Source organism: Desmodus rotundus, chromosome 3 (genome assembly GCF_022682495.2).
Source record: "Desmodus rotundus isolate HL8 chromosome 3, HLdesRot8A.1, whole genome shotgun sequence".
NCBI classification, from domain to species: domain Eukaryota; kingdom Metazoa; phylum Chordata; class Mammalia; order Chiroptera; family Phyllostomidae; genus Desmodus; species Desmodus rotundus.
This window is the reverse complement of record NC_071389.1, coordinates 31,580,972-31,596,937: the sequence shown is the minus strand read 5'-3', so window position 1 is coordinate 31,596,937 and position 15,966 is coordinate 31,580,972. Positions and strand designations below refer to the sequence as shown.

Here is a 15,966-nt window from a genome sequence, read left to right as displayed (position 1 = left end):
CATGAAGGACTGCACCTTTCACTAACCCCCCTGTGGCTATGCTGGCCCCAGGGCTCCTGCCCCATGGAGGTGCTGCCCCCACTTCTTCTGTCCCCTAGTCACCAGGTAGCCTCTCTGAGCCTCAGTTTCCTTGTCTAGTGAAAGGGGTGATGCGAGCCACTGTGAAAGCTTGTTTAGAGAACCAGAGATACTCTCAACAAATGCTAGCTAGCATCACAAGATGGGGAGGGGTTGTGAGTTTTGTCTTCTGCTTATCTCAGATAGGGGAGGGGAGGGAAATAGGAGGGCCATGACCCCTTGTGCACAGGTGTGAAGTCTGATGGCACACTGTGACCCCAGATAGCTCCCTCTATAACCCTTTAATTCTTTCTGCCTGGGGCCCACTTCCCTTAAATGGAACTGAGCCCTGTGGCTCCCAGTGCCTAGCCCACCCCCCGAAGCCTGGCATAGGAGGGAGAGTATGGCCCCAGGAGCTCAGTGGCCTGCTGTGTGGCTCTGGGCTGCTCACTTTCCCTGCCCGAACACCTTGTTTTCTTCTGCATTCTATGAGGGGAAAAATAGATCTGATAAGGTCAGGTCTGAACCCCAAGGGCACAGCCCAGTATGGGGCTACTGAGCAGTCACTCAGGGTTTATGTGTTTTCTCCTCCCAGCACCACCGCCTCGCCACCCCCGCTGCCCCTCCAGCCCACGCACAGCTCTGGGACGGCCAGGCCCTCCTTCCAGCTCTCCGACCAGCTCCAGCAGCAGGAAGAGCCGGGCTCCACCAGCAGCTCAGCGCCTGCCGGATTGCAGCCAGCCCTGGGCCTCCTCCCTGCCGTTGTCATCGCTGCCAGCATTGCAGCCCCCTTCCTGCTGCACACTCTGAGGCCCTCCTGACCTCGACTGCCCCATGCAGAGAAGCCAGAGAAACCACAGGAGGGTCTGTGGCCACACCCCGCTGCCCCTGCCATCACCTCCAGGGGCGCCTGACTCCTCAAGGGCAGGCAGTCCAGACGGGATCCGTTAGAACACTAGAGCTTTATTGTACCAAGTTACATCTTCTTTTTTGTAGAAGGATCTTAATTTCCCATAGTGCTATGGGGTTCTTTTGTAAAATATGTGTCCATATTAAAAAAAGAAAAATGTATTTATTCCACTGATAAAACTATTTTAATGTGGCCTATGTTAATAACCCCTTAATTAGCCCCAACACCAACCCAGGAGGTGAACCCAGGTTGTCAGGACACCTGTGACCTCATGCAGACAGTGGATTTGAACTTGCTTCCTCCTGGATCAGCGGAAGCCTCCAGGGTCTGGGTTTGGCTTCTCCTACCATTGGGACCTCAGAGGGAGGGGCAGGCAGACAGGCTTAGCTTTTGTGAAGCTGGATTTGGGAGTCAGAGATGTGAACGCTGATGGTCCTTCCCTCCCCTGGATGTGTCCTAGGGCTGGGAAGATACTTTTGGAAAGAGAATGCTGCTATTTTAAAACCCCTGGGTGTCTGTGAACAGACCTCCAGAGTTCTTAGTAAGTGTTTTGACCAAAGCACTGGGGTAGAGGAGGGTTGTTGGTGCTGAGGGAGGTGGTTTCCCAGCCCCGTGTGCCTGATGGTTAAACTGAGATCCAGAGAGAGGACGGTGGTTGTCCAAGGTCACACAGCTCGTGGGAGATCCAGGAAGTGAATCCAGGCCTCTCTCTTCTGATGGCATTAATGCTTTCTGAGTTATAGGAGATGCTACTAAAGTCACAGCCATTGGAATGAGCTGGGCTGAAGGACAGGAGTGGGCGCAGAAGGGCAATTCAGGGACAGGGGCTCTAGGATTCACATGGTAACAATCGTAATGAGAGCCACCATTTGTTCAAAGCCCGCAGTGTGGCAGGCACCTGGCACACTCACTTTATCCCTGGTCCTCAGTTCTATGAGAGGCAGTTATCCCCACTTCACAGATGAGGAAGCTGAGCCCCCTAAAAAGGTAAAGGGACTTGCTCAAGGTCACCCAGCCACGACATGCCCCAAATGAATGTGATTCAAAAGTGATTCTTGTCTCTTAGATCGTATTCTGCCATGCTCTCTCTATACAGGGAAGCTCCCAGGGAGGCAGGCCTCACCCCACTGGGCCAGCACAAGCTTCTCACTCCAGCCAAAGAGTCTGTTTGGCTACAGTTACTCATGTTGGTCACTCTCGCCAAAGGGCTCTTTGTGTGTGCCACGTGTCCCATGCCCCAACTCCTCTTGGAGCCAATGAGAGGCTTTCCTGCCAAATCAGAGGATAGGGAGTAGGGAACAGCTATGGGAAGCCTGGGAAGCAGGAAGGCAGCCGGACGGCGGCAGTCAGGCCACTACGACTCAGAGAGACTGACCTCGCTCCTCTGTCCCCAAGGCTGTGGCCAAGAAGGCAGAAGACCCAGTGTGGCTGCCTTCCTCCCAGCCCCGCACCCTCATTGGGCTAGCGCCTCATCAGTTAGGGGATCCTGGAACACGGGGACAGAAAGAACCCCTCATTTGACAGATAATAATACCTGTAAGAGTACTAATAAGGCCTGGGGGAAGCAGAATTTCCCCAAGGCTGCACAGCTGGGTGTCTGCTGACTCCCAGACCAGTGCTCTCCAGCAGTGATGCGCCATGGATTTGTTTCTCCAGCAGGCCTGGTAGTGACTGATTAGCTCAGTACCATCATGCCCAGCAGGGCAGCTATCTTCCTTCTGAGGTAGTAGAATTCAGGGCAGCTCACTGGATGGCCAAAGGTCCCACTGGCATCTTGGCAGACAGCTGAATTCTTTTCAGCTCAGCCCCGGATGGATGTGTTTGAGCGTGAGACCTGGCAGGAGCCCCAAGCTCTACTTCAGAGGGTCCAGCCAGCCCCATGGGCACAATGCTGTAAACTGAACTTGACCCCAGCCAGGGTTTATCCTTGGCAGAAACGTGACTTCCTATTTCTGAGCAGGAAGGGGCTTAGCTGACTTATAAAGCAGGCTCAGAAGGCCTGGGGGACATCAAACACATAGTGCAGAGCACTATTTGGATGAGATAAGTGTAAAGGAATTAGAAACACACAGGCCAGATTTCCCTCTGTTCGGGGCAGAGTGTGGCATGCAATGTATTGAGATGGAACTTGAGGTTAATTAAAGATGAAGCATTTGGGTAAACAGTCCAGGCACCTGACTGCGTGCCCAGATCTGTGCCAGGCACGGGGCCAAAGAGGTAAATTAATACAGTGCGTGATTACCGAGCACACGTGGTGCCCGCTCCCGTGTTGGGCCTGACTCTAGCCACCTTTCCTGACCTAGAGGAACTCTGCATTGAGATGGACGAGCAGAGCAGTCCTGGATTCCCAGAAGGAGCTTCAAGGCTATCCTGTCCAATCCCCTGACCAGGCAGATTCTGCCCTAGTCTTCCCAGGATTCCTCCTCTGGGCAGACTGGGGGAATCCAAACTCTCCCTCAAATAAGCACTCAAGTGTCTAAAGAAAGATGGATGGGCTACCTGATTAGGTGGACATGTGCCTATGGGATAGCCAGAGCCAATGTGGGTCAGACGTTGGCAGCCTGAGTTCGCTGATCTCTGAGGACCACTCACTGGCCAGGGTTTGAACTGAATGAACTCGCTGCTTATATCCCAGAAGACCTGAGGGACATTTACAGAAATCGGAACGGCTGGGGTGCGTGCATTCTCTCATCCTGGGCCGGAGAGCCCCATTCCATCAACAGCCACTCACATACTTGGAAACGATCTTTCCACCACTACTGACATTTTTTCCCAGCACGATCTATGGGCTTAGCCTCATAAAATGCCCTTGTTGTTCTGAGAGCACCATGTATACTTCTCAAGGCTTTCACATTTGACCTTGAAGCAGGCACAGAAGACGGATGGACTGAGACCCAATAGGTTAAGTGGCCTGCCTAAGGTTAGGCGGCAGGTCAGTGGTGGCTTTAGGTCCCCTGTCTCTCAGGAAACCTGACTGAATGACCAAGGAGCTTTCTGGGGCTGGTCAGCACAGCCATGTCTTCTCGTCTTCCTCCATTAAGGCTGTTCTGACACACCAGTACCCAGGGGAAGGCAAGGATCGTGAAGGGGTATGCTCGGGCTGCAAGGAGCTGCAAAGGGCCGCCGAGGGCCCCACCATCTCTGAAATCCAAAAGATCTGGAGGCTAGGAAGCATGGAAACCTGTACTGACTGGCAAGTTTGCCTTTGCTCTGAAGGCCATTGGCGAATTTTCCTCACGCTGAATGCACTGTCATCTACTTCCTGGCTTCAGCCAGACTTGGACAAACCTAGAGGCTCAGGACGCTTGTCCCACCTGCCCAGTCTCCGATCTGGTGCCACTGTCACAACAGATCCCAAGGGAAGGTCCTCCACCAAAAGGAAAGCTTATGAAAAACATCTTGAGGACAATAGAAGCTCTACTTGGGAATTGAGGCTTTGATGGTATCCTGTGTGGCAGAGACCAGAATTGGAGCCGGTGATAGTGTTTCAATGGCCGTGGGATGAGAACCAAAGTCCTCAGCATGGCATTCTATATTCTCTGTGACCTGGCCCTCCTGGCCTTGCCAGCCACATCTCTCATCTCTCCCACTCTGTCCTGACCAGACTGAACCACATTTGTCATTTCTAGAATAAGCAGAAAGTTTCACACATGCCGCTTCCTAGGCCTGGAAACTCCCTTCTCTTACCCCTAATTGATCATTTTTTTGAGGATCAACTCAGATGACACCTCCTCCAGGAAGCCCCCTGTGGTTCCTTTGTGCCTTCTTAGCATCTATCACAACACCCACTGAGACTGACTTAACTGCACATCTGCTCTCCATGTGGACTGTGAGCTCCTCGATGGCAAGAGTCATATGAACTCACCTTTGTATCTTCATGTGGCACAAAGATGGCACTCAATAGCTGTTTAGAAAGGAGAGGAGAGAGAAAGGAAGGAGAGAGGCAGACGTTAGGTAGCTTTGCTGGTGGAATAGTTTCTTGTACAAAGCCAAAGGTGTCCGAGGATGGAGAGGTGTCCCTGCAGGTGGTGAGCTTCCTGTCAGGAGAAGTGTGTGAGCGGGGGCAGTAGGCCCACTGGCTGAAGACTTGGTAGAGAGTTGAAGTCTTGGCAAAAGACTGGAGTAGATGACACCGAGAGTCCCTCCTGCCTCTGTTAATGCTCAGGTTCTTTGAACATTGTTTTTTGTTTTTGTTTTTTTTTTTTTAATCCATCTAAGTGGCCAAAAATATCACCCGGCTGGCTGTCTAAACCAATAAGGTTCAGGAAAGAGTCCAGCCTCACACCACAGTTCTTCAGCAGCCTAGCCAGGCCTGACGTGAATTGGCAGGTTTTCCAGCTGCCCTGGGATAGGGGGACTTCTGGGCTGTGGGGGAAGGAAGGAACAGAACACAGGGCCCTGGTCCCAGCCCAGAGCTCATTGCCTCCCTGTCCCTGACCCTGGGGGAGGGAACAGAGGGGTCATGAGAGCCAATTGAGCCTTACCTGGCCCTGTCCCAGGAGCTTCCCCTATACTTTCTCTGACTGTAGCTTTTCCTTTCCGGAGATACTCTGGAGAGTCCTTCACTTTGCTGGGTGACCTTGGGCAAATCCCTGCCGCTCTCTGAGCCTCCATTTCCTCATCTGTCAAACAGAGGCCTTATTTCCTGCCTGGGATATTCTGGAGGGATGGGCAAATGCTGTGTGCAATTTTGGGGCTCCATGAAGGTGAGGCACCACCCCTCCCAGGATCAGTGCTTAGCTTTTCTCCCAGGACCCACAAGTTGCCACGGGATTGGGAGCATGTGGCAGGCAGGAGAGCTGACAGAGCAGCACACTTCAAAGGGCCCCTCCATCCCAAGTCCCTCTAGGGAGTAAGTGGCCTGTGAATGGGACCGGAGTCTAAGAAGTTTCTGGTGGGGCTTTCAGACATCTTGGGCCCCCATAGCTGGGGTGGCAGAGCCTGACTCCTGGCCAAGGGAGGTTCTAGCTCAGAACAGAGGAAGCAGAGCTTCTGTCCCATTCCTGGGCCTCCGAGAGATCACAGGAGGTCTCTGCCTGACTCTCAGTGTGTGGCACACGCTTCAGATCTTAATGTATTTGAAAGTATTCGTGATGCTGTTCTTTCAGTCACCTCTTCCCCTCACCTCTGTGAATTATCGTGAAGAGTTCTTTAAGAATATAATAGAAGACAAAGAAAGATGCTATTAATGTTATTTTGCCAAAAATATTTTTGTAGCGTAATATATTAATAAAAGACATTATGGATTCAATAGGATTTCTCTGTGTGTTGATGGCCTGAAGACATTGGGGAAAGTGCCTTTGTTGGGAGGACCAAGGCCTGAGGCAGTGGTGTGGAGGGACTGGGGCGGCCCATTTTCTATACGGAGACACAGGCGGGCTCTGGGAGGGTGGTTTGGGCAGGGGTCCAATGGCTCCAGAAGCCTCATGCCAGGTGGGGTCCAGGTAGCCCTCTCTAGCCAGAATGAGCTACCCACAGCCCTAGAAGGAGTGGATCCCCTGAGCCACAGCCCTCAGACTTGGAGTTCACCCTCAGGGCCTCCCTTTCTTTCACTTCCTCACTCCCCAAGACCTACTGATTCCTCCTCATTCATCCTGCCTTCTCTCTCCGCCCCCATTGCCCCAGCCCAGACCTCCTCATCTTCCTGTGCACCACTGCCATCCTCAGCTATGTCCCCTCTGGTCCATTCTTTCCTCTGCAGCCTACGTGAGCTCCATAAACTGCAAAAATGACCTCCTGCCTCCCTTGCTTTTAAAAACACTAATGGGGGGGGGGGGGACCAGCAACTCTGAGAGCCCTGTGATGGTTACCCTCCGTGGGACTTAAGGGGAGAGGGAACAGGTCACTGAGAAGTTTAGCATGGGAGAGACCTCTGTGTTCTGAAACCCCAGAGCCTTCACCAGAGGCAAGTCATTGGCCTCGGTTAGTGAGTTCTTGCTGGCTCCTACTAAAAGTAAAGTGGGCTGTGTGTGGTGGGCCCACCCCTCAGATAAAGGTCATAATGCAACTGGAAGCTAACATTCATGGAGCATTTGTTATGTGCCAGACAATGTTCTGAGCACATATGTCTTAAATCATTTCATTTGCATACCTTCATTTAACAGTTAATGTAACTGAGACACAGGGAGGTTAAGTAACTTGACCATATCACACAGCCTGCAAATGCTGGAGCCAAGCCTGCAATCTACATAGTCAAAGTTCAACCCCATCATCTTAGCTTTAACTCAGCTATGCTGTGCTGTCCTGTGAGGTGGGCAGAGAGGTATCCGCATCCCCATTTCACAGACCAGGGTGAGCTCAGGACACATCCAAGGCCCAGTGCAACAAGCCTCTCCCACGTCCTGAAGCTGGCCCATACCTTTGTCTCCCCCACCAACTCTTGACAAAGGGAACTGCAGGGAGCCCAGCCATGACGTCCTCAGGGTTGACATCAGTGGAATGAGGACTCCTGCTGTGACCTGTGACCCTGTGCTCTCTGCCCCACAGACACCAGCTGCTCTCAGGAAAGAAGGCTTCTTTCACCCACCCATCTGCAAGCTCAGTGGGAGAGTGAGAGCCAGGCCTTCTTTGGGGTAAGCAGTCCTACGTTCAAGGGCCCACTGGAGAAGCTATGGCCCAGGAATGGGGTCTCAGACACAGTGGGATGTGTCTGAGGGGACCAGGGGCTCCTCAGGGCCCCTGACACACTACTCTGCATATGGCAGTGGGAGGCGGGAAGAGAGACTCAAGTGTCTGTGCCTCTGTACCTAGTACACTGGAGTGTCTGCCCCTCCTAACCTGGGAGCCCCAGACCAGCCCTCCTACTCTGAGCTCTGAGCTGGCCCTGCTCGGGTGCTCTTCTGGGGAGAAACCAGATGCCCCATCTGACATTATTAGATCATGAGATTCAGGGGCACCCCTTTCTCAGCCCCAAACCTCTGTAGGGCTGCCCCTGACCAGAAGCTTCCTTATATAGCCACAAAACTCTGAGTTGGGCCCATGGGGGAAGCTACAGGGAGGTAGGGAAGAGCTTCCCAGAACCTGGACACACTGCCGAGGAAGCAGTGAGTTCTCCAACAGGGGAGGTATGCAACTCTTGCTGGACGAGGGACACCCTTCCCAGGGCAGAGGCTGGCTGGCTGCCATCTCTGTCTCCCTCTCTCTCTGTCTCTCTCGGTTGATCTCACACCTCTGTGCCCTCTACCCCTCTCTGGACCTCAGTCTCCTTATTTTCGTGGAAGCAGATAGGACAAATTATATTCATTAAAATTCCTTTGAAAAAGAGCAACATCTCTGTGCGGGGGGTTGAGGTGTGAAGAAAAACCACCTTCTCCCGCCTCAAAGGAGGTAGAGGGTAGATACTCTTTATGACCAGGGAGAGGAATTTTGTCATTTTGTTCCTGAAAAGGAGGTGAAGAGAAAGAAATCAAGAGAAGGAAATAAGAGAAGTGAGGAGCCAGGAAGACGTTGGAAAACTGAGTGATGTGTGGACCATGGCTGATCCTCCGGGAGAAAACCTGCAGTCAGCCGTCATTTTCCTGGTGCTGGGAGAGGCCGCGCTGCAGCTGCTCTCCCAGCGCCAGTAAATCTCCATTGCTGGTGATAATTTGGAACAAGGGGCGTCCATGGAAGGCGCTGATTTTCATGGCCAGGTTCACATGGTGTGAAGCAGAGGTGTCAAGTTCAACAACAGGATAAGAAAGTCACGAGAGTGTAAGTAAGTGCTAGGGGATTATGGACTCTTGAAGAGTTTGGACCCCAGCTCCATAGCTGGGGTCCAAGATGATCTTAATTAAGCTGTGCTGGAGCAGGCATGTCCTGGCCATCTGAGTTGCAGGTGGACAGAGATAACAAGCTAATACCTACCGGCCTTGAGTTTCAATGAGCTAAGGAACACAGGAACTCCAGAGCTACCTCATCACTACCTTCCGGGGCTGCTAAAGCAGAGGAAACAGCCTGGCTGAGGGCAGGCTGGGTGGGGTGAAGATGGGGGTCTCTAGCTGCTGCTCACGGCAGCCAGCAAGCCAGCCAGACTGGGCTGGCCACTGTTACTGCATCATAAAAAGAAATTATTTTCAGAAAATATTCATAATACCCTGTTTTATGTCAGTTCTGGGCTTGCAAACCAGTTCCTGTGTTTTCTTTTTTGTAGTTTCCATTTCTTCCTCCCTGATCAGTCACAAAAGAGTAATGATAAAGTTTCCAACCTGAAGACATAAGCCCCCAGGCAAGGATTGGAGACTCCCAGGCTTCCCAGAAGGTTCCTTCCTACTTCTTACCACCTCCCCTTCCCTGAGACTGTGGAAGGGTGGGAGGGGCTGAGGAGGAAGATAATACAGGGGGTGGGGAGAGGGATGCAGGAGGACATAGATGGAAGAGAAAGAAAAACGCACAGAAAGATAGAGTGGGCACTCAGGGAAGGAGAGTGAATCAGCAGGATGAGAGACAGAGGGAGAGACAGGCAGACTGTTCTAGAGAGAGAGAAAGAGAAGAATGAAAGAGAGCCATCAGAAGAGGCCTAAGTGGAGAGAAAGAAAAACACAGACAAGAGAGGGTCAAGGTGGAGGGTCAGGACCAAGGGAAGTCAGAGCACAGCAGCATCTATTGAGAGCAAGACTGACTCCATGTGGATTCACTGAGCAGGTTGGGACCTGCGATGAGGGGCCCAAATGGATGGGCCTCTGGGCACCTGTCTGGGAGCAAGCAGGGTCCTCCTCCCAGGGAGTCTTGAAAACATGACTTGCTTCCAAGGCCTGCCTGGCTCCCTGGATTCAGTAGAGCAGCCCGTCCCCCTTCACCCTCTCCCACAAAGTTCTGCAGGCTCAGCCAGGTCACAGGCTGGTGGTCAGGGGGCCTGGGGTCTTAGCCTCATTTCCCTCACCTCTGTTATGGGGATAATAGAAGTACTTCTGGTACAGGTTGCCATGAGGTTTTGATGAGGCGGTGAATGTAAAACTCCCTGGAAACCAAGGCCCGGCACACATGCTGGTGGTTATCGTACAGGCGAAGAGTTGTGAACCAGCCACGTGGCTGGAGGCCTGCAAGCGTTTCATCACAGCAGAGCGCAGCCTGAAAGGCCAGGGTGCTGCGGCTGGACTGGTGGGCAGGGGCAGGCCTGGACCTCTCTGCTCTCTACGTGCAGAAGTTGATATCTTACCAGGAAGGCAGTGGGAGCCCCTGAGGTCAACTGTGTGACCTTGAACACGTCACTCGAGTTCTCTGTTCCTCAGTCACCTTGGGATTACATGAAGTTACCCTGCATGGTGCTGAGAGCAATGTCTGCAACATATTAATAGAAGTCAGACCATGCCAGTGTTATAGTATATGACGGATCTGTGATTTTGCAAATCGCCCTGGCTGTCCTGAGGAGTGTGAGGGGTGGGTGCGCCCTAGACTAGGGCAGGAAGGGAGGAGGTGCCAAGAAGGGGTAAGCCTGGCTCTGGGGGCCTTATTTTCACACTTTGGAGTCTGCATTGAAAGGTTGGGTAGGGAAGATGTGCCCACTGTCCCAGGGCTCTGAACAGTGTGTCCTTGGGGGCCTAACTGAGGAGACCTAACTGACTTTGACCTGGAGGGTGCAGGGACGGTTGCAGCAGGAAGCTGGGCTCTGGCAGTGGGCCAGAGTCAGGTGTGAGGGCTGCTGGCTGAGACACTGGGACTTTGCCCTGTGGGCAGCAGGGAGCCTCAGGCAGCTTTAGAACCAAGCAGCATGATGGAGGGTAAAAGCCTGATGTGAGAACCCAATCTCGTCCTCCCACTGCATCTCAGTGTTCCCATCAGCAAAGAGGGAGAGGATAGCCCAGCCTCACTGACCGCCATGAGGTCTTAGGATAAAGAGGATGTGCCTGTACTTTGCAGAACTCAGGTGCTCTGAGTCCCTTGCAGCAGTGATGATGGTGATGATGAAGGATCCCAGCTGCTCCCCACCCCATCCCATTCCCCTGCCCAGCAACACCACATGTGAAGTTGCACAGTCCCGGGACTCTCCCGTGATGATGGTTGGGAGTGAGCAGCCACAAGCAGCACCCCTGGGAGAGCCCTGACAACAGAGCGACTGCAAAGTTCTCCTTCCCCCACTCCCTCTGGGGCACCCACCTGAGCCAGACCCCAAGGTACAGACACCAGAAGCTCCCCCTACGCTCCACTCTGCAGTTTGGGCTTGGAGGGTGCTATCTGGCAGCTGCCACCAGGGGGTAGTGCTGCTCAGTCTGTGACCTCAAGCCCCAAACGGGTGACTTGAAGGAGAGAGGTTCAATGTGGGAGCTAGAGAGGACCTGACTGGCCTTTGTGGGTCCGCCCCACATGGAACAGGGAGGGGACCACCGAGGGGAAACTGTCCTAAAGCATCTTGGCACGTGTGAGGCAGAAGCAGAACCCTGGTTTCCCGACTCCCAGGCACATCTTCTGGCCTCAGCTTACTGTGGCTCCTCTGGATACAGGGCGTTGGGCCAGAGAGTTCAGTTCAACTCAGCTTCCAAAATCTTTCCCTCCCCAAACCTGAGCTGGCAGGGGTGCCTAACCCTGTGGTCAGAACTGGGCATGTGTAGATTTGTTCAAAAAAATTCATTCATTCAACAAAAAACTACTGTGCCTTGCACTGAGCTCCCAGCTGGAGAACTGAGCCCTCCCTTGTCCCCCAAGCCTGCTGCTTCATGGGGGAGGCAGGAACCCGTGTGTGGTGGTTCCTGGAAGGGTCTGGGCCTTCCTCAAAGACTTCGAGTTGATACAGGAAGCACACGTGCCTTCTCCTTCCCTTCCTTCCCCTTAGTCCTCCTGCCCAGGCCCTTGGCAGTCCGCCCAGCCGATCTCGCCAGCAGCCTGTCACTTCAGTCCCCCAAACCCATGTTCCAGCCACACAGGACTACTTGGGGTTCCCTATACAGACCCCCAGTTTACTGACTCCAGCTATCAGCCCCTACTTTTCCTCCAGGGCTAATTGTCCATTCTCCCTATTTTTGCCTGAAAATTGTCTTTCTGTAATTCTATTTCCTCGTAGAAGTCACCCTGGTCCCCCAGGCTCACATTTTACACTGCTTCTGAAGTCCAGGCTACACTTCCTACATACGCAGCCTTAGATTATGGATTCTTTATGTCTTGTGTGTGTGGCATGTCTTGTGTTGAGTGGGCTCTGCCTCCTGGAGACCCTATGAATGAGTGACGTCCACAATGTCCTGCCCCAGCAGCCCTGCTCTGCTCCTGTAGACACATGCCTGTGGCTTCCTGTATGGAGTCCAACCAGCTCGGACCCGGCCTTCTTTCCCTGCTGCCTTCTGTCTTTCCCAGCATCACTGTCTTTTCCAAAGGAACCTGCCTTCTCGTGATGAGCTCAAAGTAGGACACCTTCAGTTTTCTCCTTTCGCCTCCAGCGATGCTTCAGGCTTAATTTGCTCTAGGACCCACTCATTTATCTTTCTAGGGGCCCCAGGCATCTATAGAACTCTCCTCCAGCTCCCTGTTTCAAATGAATCCCATTTTTCCTACCAGCCTTCTTCACTGTCCAACTTTCTCGCCCATACATAGTAACTGGGAATATGAGGGTGGGGTAGGTCTTATCACCCTTTAAAAATAGAACAGACAGGGCTGGTCTGCCATGTATGCAGAGAGCAGGTCTTTTACTCATCGTTCCCTCCCCTGGGTGAACAGAGCCTGTAAGTTAGAAGCGTGACTAATACCTAGTTCATCAACCCTATGTCTGAAGACTAAGCATTATCCAAGATCAGTGCCAAATTTCGTACAGCACAGGTCTGAGCCTCCCCTCTTACACACATAGTTTCTCAGAGAAAACCTCCAAATCCATGTATTTCAGTGGGGCTCAGACCACCACCCACAGGGTGTTTTGAAAATCTGGGGCGGGGCAGGGGGCTGCTGTAGCTCTCAGACATTGGTGGGGAGGGAGCACTACCCAGGGTCAGGCCTGTGGAGAGTCCCACCGAAAGAATTAGCCTTCAAGCTGCACCATTTTTGTACGTCTTGCCAGACATTCATTCAAGGAGAAAAAGCATTTGTAATTATCTGAGCATAGGACCTTTCTATGCAAATGCAAAGGGTTTTTTTTTTCTTTCAGTTTCAGATACACTGCATCTTACAGGAATGCAACTGCCATGTTCATTGAGAGAAGAAGGTACTTTGGTTTGCACCAAACTTGACCAAGAGCTGTTCACCGCTTTGAGGGCCACCTTACGGACGACACCGCTTGTATGTTTAAGGCTGAGCAGCGACATGCCTGTGCCCCTTGCTACTTTTGCTGCCCCACGGCGATGAGCCGGGGGCCGGTGCGCTGCTGCTGTGCGGTGTTTGCGGCCATCGCTCTGTCCCAGCACTGACACACGACACTGTGCAGGGCTCGGCCACCAACCGTTTTCCTTTCACTTCTCCTCTTCCTTGTAGCCAGGGCGTTAACTTAACCTCTCATCATGTGTGCAGGTGTGTTACAGTGCCCGTGCATTTCACTCCGGCGCAGAAAGGGAGGGGCATTATGAAACATTCGGCATAAAATGGGGCATCGGGACTGAAAGGGCTGAGAACCCCTGCTCTACAGGTTTTCTCTCAATTGAGGGAATTGAGAAGTCCCGAGATGTGGTGCCAGTCCCTGTGATCTGGAGCGAAAACCCTTTTATCCTGTTTTCTGTCTCGGCCTTTTCTGCATGACTTTCCAAAAGAGAGGAGCACCTTCCGAGCGCTTGGGAGGCCATGGGGCGTATTGCAAAGAGCAGCAGCCTGGGCCCAAGACTCTCTTCGGCTGTCTTTCCATGGTCACTTAACCCTCAGCCTTACCGGCCTCACCTGGGAAAGGGGGGATAAGGGTAACTTCCTTTATGGGTATTAATGGTGATTAGCTGAGACAACTGATCCAAAGTGCTTCACAATTGTGAAGTCAGCGTCAACGCACCTGATTGCTGTTGGGAAAAATACCGGAGCCTGTGCCTTGAATTTCCACAACCCCCGACTTTCACTCAGGGACCCCAAACAAAGTAAGTGGGAGATTACGGCCAGCTCCAGCCCCGGGCTGGTTCCAGTCCTGCTTTGCCACTGACTTCATGAACGGCTCTAGGCCAATGACAGCTCCTTTCTGGGATTCAGGTTCCCATTTGAAAAAAAAAAAAAAATGCAGGGATTAAAGCAGATGGTCTTCACAGAGCCCTCTAGCTTGGACAGGCTGGAATGTCAAGGTCTTTCTCATCCTCCAACCTCTTCAAACTCTGCTTCCAGGCTGTGAGACCACCCCCACTAAAACGTCAGTTTGCATCATATGCTGAAGCTCGCCAACTTGCCTCTGCCTTGAACCCAGCAGCCTGGCTGTCTTTTAAAGGGGCCACTTGGCTTCTGCAGGACATGGTGAGAAGCTCCAGCTCCAAGGTAGAAGCACTCCAAACACATTCAATCAAAGCCTGTGTTTCAACAGAGACCCAAAGGCACAACCAGGGCGCAGGGTCACTTGTGGCGTGGAGATCAGGCTCAGGCAGAGTTTGGAATAGGAGGCAGGAGGAGCAGCCACGGAATGTGGGATATGGACAGGAAGGGTAAGAGGGAGCCATCGGGAGGATTTTCCCGAGGAGGTGAGTATGCACTTTTGGCGGCTACATAAATGTCAGGTAGGGAGGACTCAGAGAGACGTGCTACGGGGGGTCCGGGGCTAGGCGAAGGACATTAACTAGAAGGAGGTCTTAGGGGATGTGGGGCTGAGGGGAGGTAGCGGTCTAGAGCAGGACTTGGAAATCCAGACTGTGGATTTTAGATTTGATCAATGACTGTCACTAAAAGTCTTTCATTCGAGAAGATGGAAAAAATCTTGTCTCTCTGGGATACTGAGGCTCCTAAGGAATGCAGGGGATGGCAGCTGGGCCAGGGAATTCAGGAGGCATGGAAGGCTGAGCCAACTCTCACAGCGGGCCGGGCGCGCCTGCCAGAGCAGGAAAGAGCAACAAACACAGGCAGGACGGATCCGGATCAGGCATGAAGCCCTGGCTGAAGGGCCCCTGAATCTCCACACTGGCCCTCCGCACCCTCACAGGCCGCCTGCCGGAGGGCACACAGGTTGCCAGCTCAGAGCCTTGTTAGAAGGGAACTCTTCATCCACCACCCCTTCGAGCACTCCTGGTCCCATGCTTCACAGGGACTCTGGCCAACGAGAAGAGGTGCTTGCCTGCTGTGGTTTATGCTCCCTCCTTCTCAGAGACAGCTGCCCAGCCTGCTGCTCTGGCTCCAATATAGCATTTCCCTTTCAGCTTTTGAATTTCAAAGCAAACCTGAGGCTGACTGCAAACAGATGGATGGGGTCATAAAAATCCCCCAAGCAGGGAGCACAGAGGCTCATGGTTGTAAAAGAGAGGCTCCTTTGGAAGAATGCATTCCTGCACCCATGCTGGGTTTCTGCCTCTCTGGGCACCTCCGCGCCCTTCGCTGCGAATACACCAAACAGGTCCTCTTTACCTTCTCCTATCTGGATTCTCCCTGGCTTTCAAGGCTCAGCACCAGGCCCAGATTTTCTAGGCTGCCTTCTGTGACTTCCTCTCCCAGGCCTCACACCCCACATGGAGCCACCAGGCTGCTCTCACTTTTGAGCTCCTGGGGTACTAATTCCCCACCCCCTTTCATGGGTGTCTACTACATACATCTTGGCATTGCTGGTAACGTCTCTGCATATTTCATCTCTCAACATAGATCCTAGGCTTAAGATCAGAAAACACCTTCCCCACCATGACTAATGCAGAGATGGACACCAGGTAGATGCTGAATCAAGGCTACCTGGATGCTTTTCATGAAAATGTAACTTTATGTAGCTTAAATAATAGTAGACAGGAAGTGGGTGGAGTCCACATTACCTCTAAGCAGCTGCTGTGGGGATCGGTTATTATGCAACACAGGAAGTGTCACTCGATGGAGCAGTGAGGGACGCCCTTCCAGGGCTCACCCCAATCGGGAAGTGACTTCACTCCAAAGGATGCTCTATTCTCTCCATACAGTGCAGAAGAACTCTTGGCAGAGGGAACAAAGAGACAGGACCAAGAGCAGGATAGGGG

The 15,966-nt window shown here is 52.7% G+C and overlaps 1 protein-coding gene across 1 annotated transcript in view; it reads left to right on the top strand.

The window, feature by feature from the left end:
- Positions 1–6,206, top strand: part of TRABD2B (TraB domain containing 2B) — a 208,644-nt gene extending 202,438 nt beyond the window's left edge. The window contains exon 7 of the mRNA XM_053920716.2: positions 653–6,206. Coding sequence (XP_053776691.1) covers positions 653–878 — 226 coding nt within the window. The 3' untranslated portion in view covers positions 879–6,206. The remainder of the gene's footprint in view (positions 1–652) is intronic.
- Positions 6,207–15,966: the final 9,760 nt, after the last annotated feature.